The following is a 19,901-nucleotide window of genomic DNA, read 5'->3' as shown; positions in this document are numbered from 1 at the left end:
TCTAGTGGTTTGGCCTTCAGAGGTACCGTCAGATATAGTGAGAATGATTCAAGAAAGCAATGCTTGGTAACAGAATACCGACCAAATGCCCGATTTTTGGACATGGAAAATGTTCAGGAGAGTATTGCTGACCTTTTTATAATAATGCCGAGCTCTTTTCAGCCGAGTCTAGTATCAATATGAAAGTGATTTACACAAGAGGGGTCGACATACCATTGAACAGTTCAGCTGCCATCTTGAGTAGTTGAGATCGGTAGCGAACACATCTCCATGACACCCAATAACTGGCTGCAAAGATATATACGAGATAGGTCGACGTAACAGCGTCGAATGTGAGAATTTCTCTTTGTAGTAGGCTCTCCGTAGAGAAAAAACATACTGAGACCACAATTGGATCTTGCATGATGATCAACAGAGGGTCCAAACAACTTGGAGGCAAACATGTCCACCTAGGGGTAAGGCAACTGCAAGGTTGAAGGTTTGGATGGGTACCATCAGCCAGCCACCTCGGTGGGCTTGATATATTTATGTATCATGACTTACACAGCAGCCCATTCAAGCGTTGCGAAATTCTAGATTATTCCAGATTTTCGACAACAATTCATAGTGGCGGTATGTTCAGACCACCGCCTGGCCTGCATAGTATGTTTTATCCACTCCTGCACATTAAAAAAGTTGTTATTAAAACCCATTGGAACCAAGAAATCAGCATGCAGGTATTTTATACTATAGAAGATAAACATCACTTGTCACCAGCATACAATGCATAAGAACCCCACGTAGCTTAGTTTAGGCGGGGATCTTAGGTTCGCTATATCAGCTGAGAGGCGGCAGAGAGTGCTGCATGCAGCCTGGTGAGCATCACACCAGTCTATACGTCATAATTACTCAACTATTTCATCCGCGCCTAAGACACATTCAATTCTCTTCATGTTTTCTCATTCAAACCAGAATGGCCGATCCCAAACAGCTAAAAGAATGCGCCACGACGGCCTTTACAGATGGTAGAATCGCAGAGTGTCCAGACGTCGGATACGGCGGAAATTACGACAAAGAAAACTTCTTCGGTATTGTCCAAAGTGTGGATGAAAAATATGGCAATAATATTGCACAGTACTTGAACGAATGTGTCGATCGGGATCACGGCGGTCTCAACAGTGATCGAGTCTACCACTTTGCAGCCCTTGCAGTTGCTGCGGCCAGAGGCTACTTTGATGGCGAAAACTAGGGCTGGTGAGATGCTTCGAGAAGTAAGTGACTTCTGCATTACGCCTTTGAGAATATCCCTAATCGGTGCCAGATGTTGACACCGGAGCCGAAATTTATCTAGACAGCAGTGGCTACCCACTCTTGACCTAAACTTTTTTTTTTCAAGTGCATCGATTCACCAGTGAAGAAAGAATTACTGGCACGGAGTAAACCTTACACTTGGGGCATGGAAAACAAAGGTATTGGTTCGGGGCGCGGGCGAAGGTTGACCAGTCTTTGCAATAAAATGTTTCGTTTTTGGATACGTTTTCATTCATTTAGTGACTTGAAAAGTCTTTAGACTCAAGATTATCTCGTAGTAGAGCTGTATACTAACAAGGCCTAGAAAGTTCGTAGTAATCACTATGTATCTACCGATCTCAGGAATACCCAAGGATCATCGAGCTCTTATGTAGTCCAGACACAACTATGAAGCATAAGATCAATGTACCAGCCGCATCCATTGGTGTATCTCATTGTCGTATGTAAATTAAGCCCTATCTCTCATCCCAACCAAAACAAATCTAGCCCCCATCACCGCAGCACCAAACCACCAAAGGCCAGACACAGCCTCCCTTGTAATGTTTGGCTTGCACTGGGAAGCCGTCGGCTATTTGTAGTTCCGCTGGTAAATTGTTGAAGTGCCACGAACAAATACAGCATTCTCTGCACACCCGCTTACAAGGTCTTTTCAAAATGGCGCTGAGCTCAATCAGGAGGGTAGAACCAAGTTATCAGATAATTCGAGAGCAGATCAGCAGCAGACCCAAAGCACCCAGTAGCAGACTTCCGTGGCACAGGCGAACCCAAAGAAATGGCGCCCTAGTTGGTTTCCGTGTCGACTGGGGTGTCAATGTGTTTTATACTCGCATCAATAGCTTTCGACTTGATGCGGAGGCTGCTATTATGCAAATTGTGGGAGACGCGATTACCGATCCTAACTCCAATTTATCCATTGTCATCAAGGCCACGAGCATGAGCCACAGAGTATTATAGATGATTTGCAATGGGTACCGCAGCGTATAGTGGGTGTTAAGAAGTTTTGTATCGTCAACAATCGGGACTCAGAGATAGCGAGGGCGGATTTTGAAGGTTCAAAGGTTCAAATTGTCAGCGCAACGGCCTCGAAGGCAGCAAGGCCATATTTAAGGTTTTCAACGGCGTTAATAATGCGCAATTTGTGTGTTTGTCAAGTATGGTAGCCATTAAGATCAAGATAAAAAGCTAATATAGTCTCTTATCACTCTCACTTTAAAGTGATTCTTCCTGCTCTGGCGTATTAATGAAACTGTAGCAACCTTAATCGGCTTAAAAAATAGAGATATGATACTCATCTACGCTTGTTAATCCAGCACAAAACGAACATTTTGAATGGCACGAACAAAACAAAGCATTGCACTAAGCAGAAAAATCCGCATATTTCGGTTCAGCTCGACCATGGCCGAAAAGCGGCTCACGAAAACACCCAATTTGGCAATAATTCATTCCTCCAATGGCCGATAAAAACGAGCCGATAAAGTCCTATGAAGATTCTCGGCCCAAAGCCAAAACGCCCCCGAAAATCCAAGTCTTTCCAAGACTGAGAGAAAAAGCACGCTAAGACCTAAAAGAGATTAAGGACAAGGGTCCAGGAAAACCTCGTACGTAAAGCTTGATCTGATTGGCTGAAATACCTTAATCTGCGGGTCCAACCTTGGAACCTTGGAAAGTGGATCCCAGTTTGTACGGTTTGACAGACGCTATAGTTTACTGCAGTGCACAAGCACGCCATTTGTCATGAAAGTGATCAAGGGGTAATGGTGAAAATTTCAGATATAAAAGTTTAAAGCCAGCACACATCGTTGATCTTGCAACTATTCTTCAAACTACTCTTTTTCGACTTCTGTACGTTTAGATTCTTCGAAATGGCTGAACCCATCTCGGTCTCGGCATCCTCCGATGATACTCCAATCCAACGTGAAAAACGGATTTGGTACCGCACGACTCTTTTCAATGCCTTTATTATTGGCGGTGTGGGATTTTTGGCGCCGGGATTATGGAATGCGATGAATTCTTTGGGTGCTGGTGGTGCGGAATCACCATTCCTGATTAACGCGGCCAATGCCCTGGTTTTCGGTCTTAGTAAGTGCAGTTTGGACTTGAGCTGAGTACGATATGCTAATTGTTGGTTAGTGGGATTTCTGTGTATCTTTGGTGGACCAATTGCGAATCGGATTGGAATGAACTGGACTTTACTTCTTGGTGCAGTTGGATATCCCATCTACTCGTATGACTATGGAAAGTCTCCTGGTAGATACATGAGCTGACATATTTGATAGGGCTGCGTTGTATACCAACAACCGATATGTGAATATCTCTTGCTCTCTTTGGTGGGAATAGACGCTGACTATATCACAGGGAAATGTTTGGTTTGTGCTAGTTGGTGCAGTCGCCTGTGGTCTATCGTGAGTATCGAAGAGATATACTTGAGATGGAACATAGTTTGCTGACAAGAATAGTGCGGGTCTTTTCTGGGCCTCTGAAGGTGCCGTGGCACTTGGCTACCCTGAGCCTGCCAAGAGAGGCCAATATATGAAGTAAGTTTACCCAACAGAATGGCCATTCAAAGGGAAGAATATCTCTAACCCCGAATAGCATTTGGCTTTGGTTCCGAACAGGTGGTCCTCTTGTTGGCAGTGCTATTGTGCTTGGACTCAACCAGTAGGTTTCAATTTAATACGACGATCAAGGGCTTTACTGATGATAAATTAGCTCTGCTGTTTTCAAGAAGAAAGGAAAAGTCGGATCTGGTAAGTCTGAACGGTTAACTTTGAAGATTTATGCTTATCACAAGTATAGAAACCTACCTGATCTTTGTCTCCTTGCAATGTCTTGCTATCCCTTTTGCAATTTTTCTCACTCGGCCTGAGAAGGTCCAGCGTAGCGATGGCAGTGTCGTGAAAGTCGTCAAGCAGGACTCATGGCGAGCTGAAATGGTTGAGCTCTGGAAGGTTACTCGTCGCAAGGATGTCAGTTCATCAATGCCTTCCATCGGCTTTATCAAGCTAATCTATTCAGCTCCTTCTCTTGTTGCCTGTCTTCTGGGCTGCCTACTTTAACCAGTACACCGGCAGTGAGTTATCCTTATTCTATCCAAATTAAGGATAAAGGCTGATCGACACTCCAGACTTTGAGACTTATTACTTCGGAGTTCGCGCACGTGCCTTGATTGGACTGGTCTGTATGTTCTACAAGCCACATTAAGCCAGAATTTTCAGAGTAGAATCTGACGTTCGCTATCTAGCTTACATTGCCGGTCTTCTCTCTTCTTGGATTATCAGCAGATTCTTGGATTATCAAAAGATGCCGGTCAAGGCTAGAATCACCTACAGGTAAGGGACCTCTATATGACGCAAAGGACCCATCTAACGATACCCATAGTTTCTACTATGTGATTGTGCTTCACATCATTGCCTGGGTGTATGGCTGGGTCGTGCAAGAGCAATACACGGCAAACCCACCTTCACTCGATTGGGCAGACAAAGGCTACGTCAAGGGCATGTTCGTGATTATTCTTTGGCGTGAGTATTTTCTGGCATTCCATCATTGATCTACTGTCTCTAAAGCTTTGAATATAGAATTCTCTCAACAATCCTTGCAAAATTGGCTTTACTACCTGCTCTCAACAATGACCGACAACATCTCGGAACTATGTATGTTCACTGTGGTATAGCTGCTCAACGGATCAACTAACAAGTTTCAGCTCGTCTTTCTGGTATCCTGCGTGGCCAAGAGAGCTTTGCTCAAGCCGTGTCCTTCGGACTCAACACTCGGGATTGGTATGGAGGAAGAGTTCCTCTTGCAGTCAACACAATCTTGCTAGGTTCGTAAATTTCTTTGAGTTTCCCTGCTTTTATACTAAAGCGTACTCTGGCACAGGTCTTGCCGTTGTGCCAACGTGGTTGGTCGTTAATAGCCACACCCCTATTGAGCACAGTAGGAACGACGAACTGAACAACGAAAGCAAGGATGAAGAGAAGGCCACCCTTGAAAGCAGCAGTTTGAAGGCAAAGGAAATCATCGTTGCCGGAAAGGCGGTGGAGACAGAATGAAACCCTCGTTTACAACGAGCATAACGAGCGTAGCACCCGCACGATGGAGAAATGTAATTCAACCTTAGAGAGCTGCAGATTAATACATCACCATATTTTGAACAGAAAAGTCTTGATAACCCAACGTAAAATTTGCATAATACATATTAGGAGACAAATGAGGTAAATTTCACAGAATGCTCAGCTTCCTGCTCTTCCAAGGACTCTGTAGATAATAATATCGTCTTCTTTGATGGGCACAAGAAACCTATCAAGTGAGTTAAAGTAGAGTTGCCCGCAGACTCCAGAACATTCCAATGCCAATGATTGTACGCATATCCGTATTGCGACCAGAGCATTCGGCGGGTCAAATTTAATCTTTCCGCAGAGTTGCTTCTCGGAAAGTTGTCCCCGCTCACATCTTGTTGTATTGCGTGGCGTTCTCGGTCAAATACCCCGATTGACGAGGTCCAAGAAGTCCTCTCATACTTAGATGAAAATCCGAAAAGATAGTAAAGGAAAAAGAAGTGATGACCAGTTTCATGGCCAAAATATTGGTGCTGATGGTGAGTGTGAGTACGCAATTACTGGATAGCAAATGATCGGAATATTCTTTCTAAATATGTAAAGCTTACGAAGAATGCTATATTTCTTCACAGGAAAAAAAATTACGAGAAAAAGTAAATTGAGCTTCTCTACTCTGAACTGCTAATCTAGTTGATCTTCAGGAGCTCAACCTCACTACCAAGCGTTAGTTCCAGGGGACTGCTGCTATATGCGCAAGACTTACAAGATGAGAGTAGAGCCCGCAGGGATCTTGCCAGAAGCCCTTAGAATACTCTGTTAGCACATCATCGAGAAACCTGTCATGCATTAGCTTACTTGTCACCGTAACCGTAGTCACTATGAACGAATGTCAGCAATGAACCAATTTCAACGTTTCCGACAAGCGAACTACTCACGGAGTAATGGTCAAGATGGACTTCTCGCCCACGCTCATCTCCATGACACCCTCATCCCAGCCTAAAAAGACATTAATAAAAGGCTTGAATCTAAAAGAATAGATAAAAATACTTACCCTTAATAACCTGACCAACACCAATCTGGACATTCAAAGGACCACGGCCAGGAGATCTGGAGCTATCAAACCTGTTGACATGATTAGTCATCGGAGCACATCAAGCTGGGGGACAAAAGCTTACTGCTTGCCCTGGAAGCCCTTGCTGGCTTTCTTGGCATCATAGAGCCAGCCGGTGTAGTGGATGGAAACCTTGTCACCTGAAGCAGGCGAGGGGCCGCTACCGCGGGTAATAATTTTTCTCTGGACACCCATGATGGCTTTGAGGCAAAAAAGTAGAGAGATGGAGGGGTGAAGTTCGGAAGGTCAAAGTCAACGCTGATTCGTATTTTCCCTCCAAGTGGGGCAAGATCTAGCCGGGATCACCAGATTCACGTCAATGGAGACGGTAATTAGTTATTGTAGTTCTGTATTATTCAACCAACCCGAATTATCAGGAATTCGTTGCTAGTAAATTTTCTCTCCGTCTTTCCTGAGTAGATAGCGGCCTCAAAGGATATTTTGGATTTGGCTTACCGGCTCGATCACATATATTCAAGTCAATACGGAGTATATCAGACACTCGGAATACTACTAAAGTACTAAGGTCCTTGAGTACCTAAGGTATCTATTAAGGGGTGACTATAGAGTATCCTGAAATAATTTCGTCCGATCAAGGCTCGGAGCCCTGGATCAATCCGACGCAGACTATGCCCTTCTAAGGGGAAAAGAGCGACAAACATACAAATCATTGCTTGTATTTCGGTAAGATCTGCGAGCTGCTGGTGACATACACCACTATCTAGGTATCTAGGTACATGTACCTAGATTACTATAAAAGTACCAACAATCTTAGGACGTCAGAATTTAGAACCCATGCGTTACCTCCCAGCTACAGCAACATTCCACCCATCATGCCCCATGAAAAGAAGGCATCCAAAGTTTGCTTATGCACTTGCTCCTCATCCTACTCATGTGTGGACTCACATGCAAGCGCATGTGGCTGGACACTTCTCATCAAACCTTAATATAGGATTGAAATTGGGATGGTGACAAGTACATACGACCATAGGGTGTGGAGAACAGGGCTTCCCGTCCGCTCAGCCGTACTTAAGCCACACGCCGGTTAGTTAGTAGTATGGTGGGTGACCACATGCGAATCCTGACTGTTGTATGTTTTTGTTTTTCTGTTTGATTCCATTTTTTCACCCTGCTACAGGCCTATTTTTGAATCGCCTGGAAGAAACCATAATGTTCAAATGCCAGGAGCATCTACAGGGATACCCTCCCCTGTGGCGTTTGATGGCGGTAATAATAAACGTAGCCGTATGGTCTGAGCTTAGCCAGTACGACACAATATGGCTGGTATTCTTGAGAGAGCGGGAATCTAAAAGGATCGGACATGGGGGTATGGATACCCCTGCGAGGGCGTTTTGGCTGATTCCAAGGGTGATATACTCATGAATACTGTTGTGGAGCGCAATGAGGACGGGCAGAATGGGGTGAGGATTCAAATTAACGATGGGAGGAAATTCGACGCAAAGGCTGTCATATCGATTATTCCACTGGAAGTGTACTGGTCGAGTGATTGAATGAATACTGATGATGGACAGGAATTGTTTGAAAGATATCATTTTCAATCCACCTCTTAGTCCTCTTCGACATGAGGCCATTGCCTATGGACATATCAATGTGGGTGCCAAGATTCATTTTCGACTCGCTGCAACAGAGCCGGGTTGGTGTGCGACAAGTCATGAGTCTCCGAGATCGTCCTTTCTTTTCGCCTTTTCGGACCACAACAGGAACCAGCCCTCTGGCCCTCAAGGAACCTGGGCTATTGGCTTTGGCTACAATGGTCACCCTTATGGATAAAAAGGATAGCAGTCACATTATTAAGAAGTTTCAAGAGAATATCAAACGCGATGTGGAGGTTCAGGCATATCTCACTCATGACTGGATGAACGATCTCTTTGCCAAAGGGACATGGTGTTGCTGGGGACCATATAGTTTCGGTCGGTATGTGCAAGAATTGCAGAAACCCCATGAGAGAGTCTTTTTGCGAGTGCAGACTGGGCGGATGGGTGGAGGGGATTTGTCGACGGTGCTATTGAGAGTGGGCAGAATTCTGGCTGCAAATGATGTCAAGGCATTTAATGCTCGTGCTAGTCCAACAGTTAGACTATTTCAACGGTTAGACTATTTCAACAGTTAGACTATTTCAACAGTTAGACTATTTCAACAGTTAGACTATTTCAACAGTTAGACTATAAATCTCAGAATCATGGGATCACCTATCAATACTCCCGAGGTCTACGGGAGTCACTTTAAGAAATCAGGACTAACATAGATTGTATGAACAAGCATTCATTAGCACCAGGTCTACTTTATTACTAAGATAGTAAGTGGAGATGCAAAACAAGGGTATTGACAGGAAATATATGATAAGGCCTCATGAATATCGTGTAAAACCTCAAAATTTAAGACTCTTCTTGAACTTCGGGCTCGGACGCGATATTTCCATCATCAACAGCCTTGCCCCAGGCACGCTCAAAGGCAGAGTCTGCTGCAGGCTCTTGAGCAGGGCTTGCATTTGCCTCCCGAGCCACAGGGGTCTCAGGGGTTTCCTCGGTAATATCAAAAACTCGCTGATCGTGATCAACCAGAACTGAGGCACTCTGAGCCAGATCGATAGGCTCGGTCTCGGTCTCACTATCGACCACTACTTCGGAAAACATAGCAGAAGAATTTATATCCATCGAATCCATACCCTTCGACGTCTCTTGTTGCCGACTAGCGCCGAGAAGCTCGAGGTCAAAATTCGAGCTATATATGACTGCCGAAAAAGCCTCGAGCTCTCGAACGTTCTTGTCCATCACCTCGAGATAATCGTTCGGACCCATGGGGCCATGGCCGATAACATGTGCCTGGCGAGCCAAGACAGCTAGGAGATTGGCTAGCTTGGTTTTACGCTCTGAAACGACGGGCGGAACGACGGTGGCCATGGAGTCAAAGGACTGTGGTGCAGTCTCCGGGGCCGAGGCAGAAGCTTTGAATGCCTCGTTGGCACATTTAACATCAATAAGGGTGGAGAATCCTTCGTTGAGGAGGAGAGTTAGGACAAATGAGAAGGACGGAGAGTCTATAAGATCGGCGGTCTCATCCAAGAGGAGGCGCAACTTGGAAGCAGTCTCTGATGAAGAGGGGTCTGTCACTCCTTCAACACCAGACTCACGAAGGACATGGTCTTCATCTTCTGTTGGCGGCAGCAAGCAGGATAGCCATTTCCTGGATCTGTTTGTGGAACATCAGCAAACCCAATCAAACAGTTATCAGGAACGAATATGTATCTTACCGGCGCTCTTCTTCCGTATTCCCCTCAATCTTCTTCCGAATTTGCAGAGTCAACTCCGACAGTTTGGACAAGCTGATATCTTCACGCGGGTTCAGAGGACCGAATGTCTCCTCTACAGCGGGCTGGACCCGCTCCATCAGCGTCTTCCAACCACGGTGAAGCAGCCACCAGCTAAAAGCAAGGTAGCGTCGATTGGTCGCAACATCATCTCCAAGTGTTTGAGTGAGATCATAATCATGGTCTTCGAGACTGATAGTCGAGTCGGCTGGGGGATTGGCGAGAGAAATGACACTTGAGAGGTAGTTGCGGCGGCCGAGGAGATTGAGCTGAATCCGTGTGAAGATGTTGAGAAGGGAGAGGAGGTAGATCATGGTGAAGGATCGAGTGACAGCTGCAGGAAATATACAATTAGCCGAATGAACCCATTTGATACAGTCCTCGGTGGAGCATACATGTGATCTTCACCTCGTTCCAAAGTTGTGTCTTGTTTCGTTTCACGCGGGGTTGACTATCCGAGTCGGCAGGCTCTCCCAGCTGGCTCGTATGAACATAACCCTCGCTCTGGAAGCTTGAAAGACTCTTCGTATCATCCCCTGGCAAGCTTGGAGAGACCGAGCTCATGTCCGAGCCGGCAGTTTCCCCCGCATTGAGCCGTGCCAGCCTCTCCGCCCGCTTCTTCTGAAGCTCCTTTGTCAGTTCCTCCACGGGGAGCGCATCGACAATATTATCTGTAGCTGTGGGTAACAACGCAATAATGGTGTAGGTGCAATCGGTTTGGTTCTGTTCGAATCGCCGTCGAAGGCTGGAGTGAAGACTGTTAGCCGGACCTGAGGAATGGAGCCCGCAAGCTCGCGTGCCCGTGACAGGGCGATGGAACCTGGACCAGGACTCACTTTTCTTTAGCGATACGATCACTGCTCATACGCTCACGTGCCTCGGAGATCTTTGAAATGACATATTGACCGGCCAGATAGCCAGCACCCAGCACCCCAGCTCCAATCGCGAGACCTTTGCGATTGCGCTTTAACCAGCGCCTCGCGCCGCCGATCATGTTGTTGTTAAAGAGAATTAATCTCTTCGTTCCGTATCTCGTAAATTGTAGTGATCTGTGGACAAGATGTGTTGAAATTAAGGTCGGGCGAACGAACTTGGGAGGTTGATTCGTGGCGCTGATCGCGGTGACCGGGGATCACCCCCCGGCCTCGGCTAGTTCAGATTATGTGGAGAGACTCCGACTATAACACTGGAACACATCAAGCCACCAATCAAGTCATGATGAAATTATTCTCTCTTTCATCTCCGGGATTGCCAAGTATCTAAATATATTTATACATATATACATTTGGGTAAAATGTCACTTTTCATCTAGACAAGTTGGAAGTTGGGTATAGCTCCCCCGGATTCGGTCCAGCTGCAATAACATGTGTTCCTTCTCAAATGCCAAGACATCTTAGCCGTAGCTCATATATCGAGAGAACATGGATTAACTTCAGATAGCAAGGTTCGAAAGCTCATATTAGGCGACTGCACTGCAACCGTTTAGTCATCGCCGGGCATGACACAGTGCAAGGACATGGGCCCATCAGAGCTAGCAAAGAACAAGTATGTACAAACTTGAACATAACAACCTTCGAAGGTAACATTGAACAAAAGTTGCCGAAACAGGTAGATTTGAGTGTCAAATTTTAGACACGCCATCTTTCCAAATATCAGGACGTTTCAGAAACATCCCCAAGCATCACAATCCCCAACTTCGAACGATCTAAAAATTGTTCTTCATCCGCCGCAATCTGAGCCGCAGCATCAGGTGCACGAATCTTCAGACCGAAAGCCCGAAATGCATCCTCGTTAAGGAAAGTAAGTTCTGCATATGCATCAAAATCGAAGTCTGATTGCTGACCGGCAAGGACAACGGCCGGGGTGGTGGGATTGCGAGAACTAGCTCCCTCAGGAGCAACGTCGACAGACTGGCGCACCATATATGTGCGCTTGTGGGAGAGAGGGAAATCATTACCGGAGATTCGCTTGATGAGGTCGACGTGGGCTTCATATTGTTTCTTGAAGTCCTCGGTGGAGAGACCAGGTTTGCGGTAGGCGTGGACCAAGACTCGGATGGGCATTTTCGATAGTTTCAAGGTTATTCACTGTTTAATACCTTAGCTTGCAAAGTTGGTAGAATCAGTTATGTACCTACTAGCACTGTAATGTGCCCCTCATTTTAGGTCGATGGCATGTAAATGCTTTGGGGGCCAAAATTGGCACTTCCACCGGTCAAGTAATATAGAGTAGTATTTAGCTACAGTGAATATATATATATATATATTATATATATTTTCTATAGAAACACAAGTAATAACATTTGAATGGTAAGAATCGACCTAAAAGTTATATCGGATATCGGAAGTGGGTGCAGGATAAAATGCTGCATGCATTTGTGACAAAGCAGAAAAATCCTATCAAGGAAATACTGCACCTCAACAAACACCTACGTCAATTTAAAAACCCTCCGACCTGTAGATAAACAATTGGAATTGTACAAAGTGTAAAACATAACACTTGAAGGTTACCTTATAATCATCAAAGCTAAACCCCACTTTGACCTGAAAGTCATTACGCAACCGACCAAAGAGTCATCCCCAACCAATGATAAGCCCGATAAGCGTCATTCGGCCCTGTCCGATGGCAACCGCTCATGTAGCATTATTCCTTAACACCCCAACACCAAACTACTCCATGATACTCACCAACTTCATGCTCCTTTGAACTGCATCCTCTCACCTGCACAGAAGTCGCTCCCGCACAAACCCAAGCAGACGCCCTGGGTCGGTTCCACCGCGGGCGGGGATGGAGCCCCGCAAAACCCCTCCAGAGTACTTCCTGGAGATCTTCGCCGACACAACCACAGTGCGCGATGTGCTGAAAGGTATATCAGAGTCATTCCTGAATCCAATCAATGCCTGCGACCCTAACCTTGACCTTGAACTTGGTCTTTTGACGTTGAACTTGAATCGTTTCCGCCTCCGTGTCCTTTGCTTTACTAACTTTTGCCCTCCCGTGGCCCCCAGGCGTCCTGAACCTAATCTTCTTCCACCGCTACTTCCCATCTATTCGACCCGTTACCTTTGATGTATTGGACTTTACATTACCCGCGATCAACGATGCGGACTTGGAGACGCTGATCGAGTCTCGTGTTAGCGCCCTTGTTCGGCAGCACCTCTCTTCCGCAGGGGGGAAGATGGCAAAGTTGGCGCGGGTGGGGGTGTACGTGGTCGGATAGCGGTGGAGTTTTATGAGAAGAAGAGGCGTCGATCGGGACTTTGGTTTGGTGGATTGGCTGGGAAAGGGGAGGAGGAGGTATGCTGGGAGATATGGACGTTGGATGTGACGATTGCCACGCCGCGGACGGATTCCGGTGAGTTCAGTCCCAGGTGGTGTTGATTGCAGTTGGAGATATTCGTCGTTTGTTTTTACTAACCTGTTATTTGGTCTAGAACGAGCCAAGGTTCGCAAGGCGATGGGAAATATGCTTCAGAAAGCGGCGTTGAAGATCCTGGCGGTCGTTAATCGGGATAAGGATCACATACCGCCTATTACGACGAGTGATTCCAATCCATTCCCGTACCGCATTGTTGTTAACCCGCGGACGGACGGTTGGGGAAACCGCATTGGGTTGTACTAGGACCTGGTCTGGGTTTACCTATGCCATTGGTGCTGAACACATGTGTTTGACCAAGGGCTTTGATTTCATTTCAAAACACGGTGTTTGGCGTTGGCGGGCAAAGTCCTTTGTGGGAAATCAGCCTCGGTATTGGCGTTTTGGCATGTTTCTTTCGACTAGAATTACTCTATAGCGTACCGAGTTACCCAAAATACAAAAATGTACGTGGATGACAAAGCTAACTTACCATGGTCAGCCCCTCTGATGACTAATATTGAGTGTCCACACTAAGTTAGCATTCGGCCTCTATACTGAATATAAATACAAGCATTAGGCGGCAATCTGAGCAACCCACTACTCAAGCCACTTCAGCCAAGCCACGCTATTCGTACGGAGTACGCGAGACTACCCACCCGGTCAAAGCCGAAACTCAGTCTAAAAGTTTCTCCCCTGAAAAATGGAGCTATCAACTTGGTCCCTAAATTTACGGCCGAACGCGTCCTTCACTCAAGCCCAATGGCTTGAAAAACATCGATAATGGAAAATAGGGCAAAGAGGATATGGAAACGCGCGCATCATTTTGTGTCTGGTCCGCGCTACTTCGGAGTTTCGCTCCGCCAACCAAATGAGAGCGAAGTACAACTTGTTACGATTCACGCACCAAAACCCTACTCAGATGCGGACCAGGTCGAGAGTGCAGTATCGCAGGGCCAAGAGCCTCACTGGATCAAAGGTGTCTATCTTTGTGCCCGACTAGGGGCATTCGTGTTATTCATCAACGTGATCTCCATTTGTGTAGCAGCTGGAATATCCAAGCGGTATGATGGTGACGGTGTTTGGATGAATGGCTCTAAGGTCGTCTTCCAAGGGGGTTGTTCCTCCGTCAAGAGTTGGGATACCGCACTGCATTTGATCATTAATGCTTTGAGTACGAGTATCCTGGCCGCTAGCAACTACTGCATGCAATCCCTTGTCGCTCCGACTCGAGAAGAGGTCGATGCGAGTCATGCGAAGGGTGAATGGCTGGATATTGGTACAGCGAGCGTTAGAAATTTGTACAAAATCGGTCGACTTCGAGTGGTATTGTGGATTATCTTGCTGATCACGGCTACGCCGTTTCACGTTTTGTATGAACATGTATTGAGAATCAGATGCTGGTGATATAGCTAACTTGTCTCCTAGATATAATTCCATGATCTTCGAGTCCACTGGCACAAATGAGTTTGTGGTTCTCGTGGGACCACACGATCTTACAGCTGATAATGTTATGAATTTGACAACTCGTGTTCTAAATCAGTGTTTCAAATACGCTGCTGAGATAGACGATTCTGGAGTCTATGTCTGGAGCCAATTTTCCTCAGAGGTCGCAGCGGGGAACTTTACTCGACTCAGCTTGGCTCAATGCAAGGAAATCACCGATGACTCAAACGCAGCGGGAACAACAGCACTTATGGTTCTTGTCGAAGAGTTGTCAGTGAAAGATGGAGGTACCCAGGCAGTTCAATTCAGTGCATCGGGCGGCAAACCTGAAACGGCCCTCGATACTCTTTTCTGGGAAAATTCGACAAGCCCCGGGGTAGCAAAAGTGGACGCCACTACCTTATATTCCAACCTCACATATGATACTGCTGGGGATATTCAGAACTTCACTTGTTTTGATAACGCCTACGACTCGATCTATCACGGATATACCGCAAAGGATTGCATACAAATCTCTGCAGAGGAAAAATGCCAACTGCTCTACAGCCCCGCGATTTGCATCGTTGTTTCTCTCTGTGCGCTGGCAAAGGTGATTGCGATGTTCTTCGCTGCTCGGGTTGGTCGATCTCGATCGGTGCCTCTTCTTACTTTAGGCGATGCAGTGGCATCGTTTGTGACGAGGCCGGACCCTACCACAGAAGGAATGTGCTGGCTTTCCAGGAGGGATGTGTCCCGCGGTTTATGGGGGAGAAAGAAGCCGAAAAGGTGGACTTTCCCCAGACTTTGGGAAATTAAAGACTTTCGGCGAGACGAGTTCCGCGACATCGTGACACAGAACAAACTTGCAGACCGCAAGTGGTACTTCCAAGTACCAAGCAAAAAGCGATGGGCCGGTACCCTTTTTCTGTAAGCCCACGTTACCTACTTATCTGTGGGGATCCTTTACTAACGAACCAAGATGTTTTTTCTGTCTCACAATATCAGGACTGCTGATGGAATTGGCGGTTTGGAGCTCTGGTGGCCGCGTCCTCTCAGTAAATATTCTTAGTGAATGGTGGAGCGAGGGGCTCGGTTCAAGCAACTACAACCTCTTGAACTTGGACATAGACTCTATGCTCGGCTCAGTAGTTGTAGCCAACACACCTCAAATGATGCTCACAGTGTGCTATTACTGTTTCAACAACCTCGTCACCGACATGCTGGCAGCAGCAGAGTACAGCTCTTATGGCACCACTCGCAAACCGCTCAGAGTTTCCCGCCCTGTGAAAGGCAGCAAGCAAATGTCAACCTACTGGCTAAGCATACCTTACCAGTATAGCGTGCCCATGATCTTTCTGCACATGCTGCTGCACTGGTTGGTCTCGCAAAGTCTTTTCTATGTCCTGGTGGTTCCATACGGTATTGGAGGTTATTCAGACGTCGGTTTTGAAGTCAGTTCTCTTGGCTACTCAGCCATGCCCATCTTTTTGGCAATTCTTGTCGCGTCCTTGTTGGTGTTTCTCATGATCTTGCTGGGCTTCAAACGGCTCAAGTCTAATATGCCTCTGGCTGGGGCTTGTAGCGCCGCAATTAGTGCTGCGTGTCATCTGCCTAATGGTGAGAATATAGAGACGGCAGCTCTGGGTCCGGTTAGATGGGGGCAGACGATGGAACCGCCGAATTGGGTGATGTGTAATCTAGAGGACACGGTCGAGAATGATGAAGGTCATTGTAGCTTCACTGGGCTGGACACGGTGAATCCAACTTTGACCAAATTGTATAGTTAATTAAAGGTATAGACATGGTACGCTCACTGGGGGTTCATCTACGGAACATCTCTGCTAAGGGACTCCCAACACATTATCATCGCATCTCGAGTAGCACTGGATAGAACATCTTGATTCAAGGGGGACAACTCATCGAATGAGATAAGTAATGAGGTTTGATCTGTATCTCTGTGTAGATTTTGAGTTGGAATTTGCTCTGTTGTTGCTGCCATGATGCTGAAAGATCGATTGCAGAGCAAAGTTGATTAGTTTCAACCCACCCCCGCTTCCTATGGAGAACATCACCCACACTTATAACTTCGTGATGTGATTGGGATGTAATGACGTATAATACCCGGTTTCTTGAATTATCGTCTCAGGATACTCTCGAAAGGTAAAGTGCGTCATTCCGGTCTGTTTTTTTAGTGCAGCTGTAGCGGGTTGAGACAACAATTATCGCGATATTTAAAGTCTATATCACCCTCGGACAACAAGAAGCAAAACCAAGAGTGGGATTTTGGGTAAGGGAGAGCAAGTCACAAGCAAAACCTGGGCTCTCCAGGCATCCTCTAGCACTGGTATTTAGAGTTGCCTTGGATCGCCAGCACAGTCAAGAAATAGAGCTCGTAATTTAAATAGCGTAAGCCAGCCCATGAGTGGAAGTGGTCGCACCAATTTCGGACGTACTGTAGCGCACTGGTTTAGAGTAAAACGTCTTGACGGTGAGCAGATCGACATTGTCAACGCTACGGATAAGCTATACCATTCAAGATATGTACTTCAATCAACACAAAACCAACGCAGCACAATCCCCGCCAGCCTCCAATGCATCCCCAGGCTCGGCTCCTCTCCACACCTACCCCCTTCACTCTATTATCATCTTGACTCAAATTGCAATTCATTCCCAAAAAAGGATTCATCCCTCGGATGCGCATCACGTCATAACACTACCCGACCAGTCGGGGAGAATCGATAAACCCGCGGCGTATATCTGAGCTACAGCCTCGGGTGAATCATAATATCAAGACGATTCTCAGCAGGGATTCGTTATGAAACAATTTAGGACGAGTGGGTCTTGGCAGCAGCCTCGGCCTGAGCACGGAGGTTGGCGGAGGTGCCGTTGCTGGTGAAGAAGCGGCCAACCAGAGGCTGGAGGACGGAGTGGAAGACAACTTGGGCACCGCTGTAGACGTGGTTAACTCGGCGCACTTTGAATTTAAGTTTTTGTCATCTTCAATTTATAACTTACCTGGTCTGGGGGAGAGCCATCCAGAGCACAAGAACGAACTTGAAGATGTAGTAGAAGGCTGGTACAAAGTCAGCAGAGCTCAAACAGACAGGTGATTGGATTGACATACGGAACCAGTAAGCGGCGCTGATGGCGCTCTCAACGGTGGTCAGGAAGGCAAAGACGACCCAGTACTATTAAGTGAGTTAGATGATTGGTCTTGCGCAATATCACGTGTCATCTGATAAGCTCAGGACATGTTGTCTCGTGCCGGGAACAGCGGGGGGAAATGATAGCGGGATAGGGTCATGGGAACATACAGTCAACCACTGGAGAATTGAAAGTTAGCAAAACAGTCATGTAGAGATAAGGAGCGAGATGGGATGAAATCTTACCTGGGTGTCATCCGCGGTACCCGAGGTGAAGAGGGCCTGGAGCGAGTAGTAGCCAGGAAGGACAAAGCCGGCAATGTTGACGAGGAATTCGCCAGCGATGTTGAAGAAGACAAGGAAGGTGTAGACACCGACCAGACCAAGGATGACATAGACCTTAGGGACGGAGGTCTGTCTCTCAAGGTTGTTCAGGACAGGGTACTTGGACAGCTATCGAGGACATGTCAGCCAAGAGAACACAGCTTAGAAATTAACTCAAGAATAATGATGGAAGGTAGCATAGGTGGATGTGTGCTGTGCTGTGAAAACCCGTTGCCCTCCCGATCGCACTATCGTGAGGGCACAGAAATCATGCAGCCAAAATTGGGGCTAGAGCTGGCGAGGCACCAACGAAACACACAATGGGCTAGAAACGTACCTCCTTGTCGAGCTGGGCAACGGCGTGCTGGGCACGATCTTGGAAGGAAGCCATTTTGTATGGAGCTTAGAAATTCAGAATCTGGTCTGAAAAGTAGAGTAATTGTAGGAGCGAGGGATGGGTGAGAATGCAGTCAAGCTGGCGCTTCCGTGGTGACCGTGCGGTGGTCACATGACTTCATGACGTACTCGGTTTTGCAACTCATGCGAGCGCCATGTGAATTTGAATAAGTGGAGTGTTCCCTCGCATGAATGATTTAACTTCTAGGACAAAAGTTCCGGCTTACCTAGTTTGGTAGTATTGCATGCGAGTCACCTACAGCAGATTCATACAGTTCCTTACACAGCCCTATCAAAAATAAACCCTATTCGAATTATTGCTATCAGCCTTCAAGTGCTAGAGAGATATTATAAGTTTTTCATATATCTTTCATCGACTCCGAGGTTAAAGTATCCGTATCAAGCACTCGGCTTTGGCTAATTAGATAAGAATGACTGATTCGGAACATGACCCTTTTGAGTTACTAGAAATGTGAAACCGACCCCGGACAGCCAAGCTGCTCCGAGAGATTATTATCTTATCCGCATGGATTACATTGGACCTATTCCAACACAGTAATTTACTCATCAAGAAAGATATTCAGCCATGGAATCGGTAGATCTGGACCTAAAGCAGAAGCTTACCCACGGAATAATGTGAGCCTATCATCTCCAAGGAATCTGACGTCGATGACAAGCATACTATCACGTAATCAATAGATTAATTGTTGAACAGGTTCACATACAATTCCTTGCCAACATATGCATGTGATGTATGATTCAAATTCAGAGCCCATTTGGACAAATCAATAGCATTCAGAGCTTGGAATGGATACTGGTTTTTATATGTATTCAGACTGGATCTACTTAGACCGTATGTACCTCAGTATTGAGGCATCTAAAGTACTCAAATTTCAACAATTGGAGCCTAAGGCAACCTGTTTCAAATGTTTGCGACAATTCTTCTCCCTGCAATTTACTTTAGTCTCAATTTGAATTCCTGCATTAGCAAAATGACATAAATTTAGGTCAATGGCGTTGTGGAGTGACGGTCTGGACTCACCGCCAGGAACGGATGATGTGATTCGGGAGAAACACCAGGGGGTTAAACAAGAATCGATTGGAGTCGACATGCAGATTCATGTCCCTTCCACTTTGATTGCTATCTTGCTAATCCCTTTTTGTTAATGTAATTTGCTACATCCTTTGGCCTTTGCAGAACGGTAAGAGAAAAAAGAGCCCCTAAACTCCGCGGCCCGCACACAACATCCACTTTCCCAAACAACCTCAACCCCCCATTCTGAATCACAGCCTCAATCATTCCTCCACACTGACCTCTTGTGGGTAGAACCCGATACCGAATCCCGTCGAACGGTCCGTGCGTCGAAACCAATCCTTGATCCATTGGGACTCTGATATAACCGAGTTCCTCTGCTCTTCCCTATCGGCCTCCCAAGGGAGCTACGCCGTCGTGCTATAATTAAGGGGCATCACG

General features: G+C 46.4%; 9 protein-coding genes across 9 annotated transcripts; 5 read left to right on the top strand and 4 right to left on the bottom strand.

The window, feature by feature from the left end:
- Positions 1-952: 952 nt before the first annotated feature.
- N7520_007147 (uncharacterized protein) lies at positions 953-1,228 on the top strand (the record flags this gene model as incomplete). Its single annotated transcript, XM_057141081.1, has 1 exon — positions 953-1,228. The coding sequence occupies one exon, from the start codon at positions 953-955 to the stop codon at positions 1,226-1,228; it is 276 nt and encodes a 91-aa protein (XP_056995087.1).
- A 1,924-nt stretch (positions 1,229-3,152) lies between these two features.
- Positions 3,153-5,339, top strand: N7520_007146 (uncharacterized protein; the record flags this gene model as incomplete). Its single annotated transcript, XM_057141080.1, has 15 exons — positions 3,153-3,369; positions 3,421-3,514; positions 3,567-3,594; positions 3,646-3,692; positions 3,747-3,824; positions 3,883-3,948; positions 4,000-4,037; positions 4,087-4,256; positions 4,306-4,360; positions 4,415-4,468; positions 4,532-4,619; positions 4,669-4,808; positions 4,866-4,940; positions 4,991-5,110; positions 5,167-5,339. 15 exons carry the CDS (start codon positions 3,153-3,155, stop codon positions 5,337-5,339), a joined length of 1,443 nt encoding a protein of 480 aa, XP_056995086.1.
- Positions 5,340-6,031: 692 nt separating this feature from the next.
- On the bottom strand, positions 6,032-6,651 carry N7520_007145 (FKBP-type peptidyl-prolyl cis-trans isomerase; the record flags this gene model as incomplete). The annotated part of the gene is made up of 6 exons (XM_057141079.1): positions 6,032-6,059; positions 6,109-6,147; positions 6,201-6,221; positions 6,281-6,341; positions 6,397-6,467; positions 6,521-6,651. 6 exons carry the CDS (start codon positions 6,649-6,651, stop codon positions 6,032-6,034), a joined length of 351 nt encoding a protein of 116 aa, XP_056995085.1.
- Positions 6,652-8,038: 1,387 nt separating this feature from the next.
- On the top strand, positions 8,039-8,587 carry N7520_007144 (flavin-containing amine oxidase; the record flags this gene model as incomplete). The annotated part of the gene is made up of 1 exon (XM_057141078.1): positions 8,039-8,587. One exon carries the CDS (start codon positions 8,039-8,041, stop codon positions 8,585-8,587), a length of 549 nt encoding a protein of 182 aa, XP_056995084.1.
- Positions 8,588-8,852: 265 nt separating this feature from the next.
- Positions 8,853-10,778, bottom strand: N7520_007143 (peroxisomal biogenesis factor 3; the record flags this gene model as incomplete). The annotated part of the gene is made up of 4 exons (XM_057141077.1): positions 8,853-9,666; positions 9,728-10,118; positions 10,180-10,529; positions 10,621-10,778. 4 exons carry the CDS (start codon positions 10,776-10,778, stop codon positions 8,853-8,855), a joined length of 1,713 nt encoding a protein of 570 aa, XP_056995083.1.
- Positions 10,779-11,436: 658 nt separating this feature from the next.
- On the bottom strand, positions 11,437-11,847 carry N7520_007142 (EthD domain-containing protein; the record flags this gene model as incomplete). Its single annotated transcript, XM_057141076.1, has 1 exon — positions 11,437-11,847. One exon carries the CDS (start codon positions 11,845-11,847, stop codon positions 11,437-11,439), a length of 411 nt encoding a protein of 136 aa, XP_056995082.1.
- Positions 11,848-12,571: 724 nt separating this feature from the next.
- On the top strand, positions 12,572-13,406 carry N7520_007141 (autophagy-related protein 101; the record flags this gene model as incomplete). Its single annotated transcript, XM_057141075.1, has 4 exons — positions 12,572-12,650; positions 12,793-12,988; positions 13,030-13,139; positions 13,219-13,406. 4 exons carry the CDS (start codon positions 12,572-12,574, stop codon positions 13,404-13,406), a joined length of 573 nt encoding a protein of 190 aa, XP_056995081.1.
- Positions 13,407-13,922: 516 nt separating this feature from the next.
- On the top strand, positions 13,923-16,351 carry N7520_007140 (uncharacterized protein; the record flags this gene model as incomplete). The annotated part of the gene is made up of 3 exons (XM_057141074.1): positions 13,923-14,512; positions 14,568-15,491; positions 15,544-16,351. The coding sequence occupies 3 exons, from the start codon at positions 13,923-13,925 to the stop codon at positions 16,349-16,351; spliced, it is 2,322 nt and encodes a 773-aa protein (XP_056995080.1).
- A 1,038-nt stretch (positions 16,352-17,389) lies between these two features.
- On the bottom strand, positions 17,390-18,422 carry yop1 (putative membrane biogenesis protein (Yop1); the record flags this gene model as incomplete). The annotated part of the gene is made up of 6 exons (XM_057141073.1): positions 17,390-17,513; positions 17,580-17,637; positions 17,689-17,752; positions 17,879-17,887; positions 17,954-18,160; positions 18,369-18,422. 6 exons carry the CDS (start codon positions 18,420-18,422, stop codon positions 17,390-17,392), a joined length of 516 nt encoding a protein of 171 aa, XP_056995079.1.
- Positions 18,423-19,901: the final 1,479 nt, after the last annotated feature.

Source organism: Penicillium odoratum, assembly GCF_028828045.1.
Source record: "Penicillium odoratum strain IBT 22623 chromosome Unknown utg000005l_segment0_segment0, whole genome shotgun sequence".
NCBI lineage: Eukaryota > Fungi > Ascomycota > Eurotiomycetes > Eurotiales > Aspergillaceae > Penicillium > Penicillium odoratum.
Note: the sequence above shows the minus strand (reverse complement) of the source record. Positions and strands in the feature narration are given on the sequence as shown.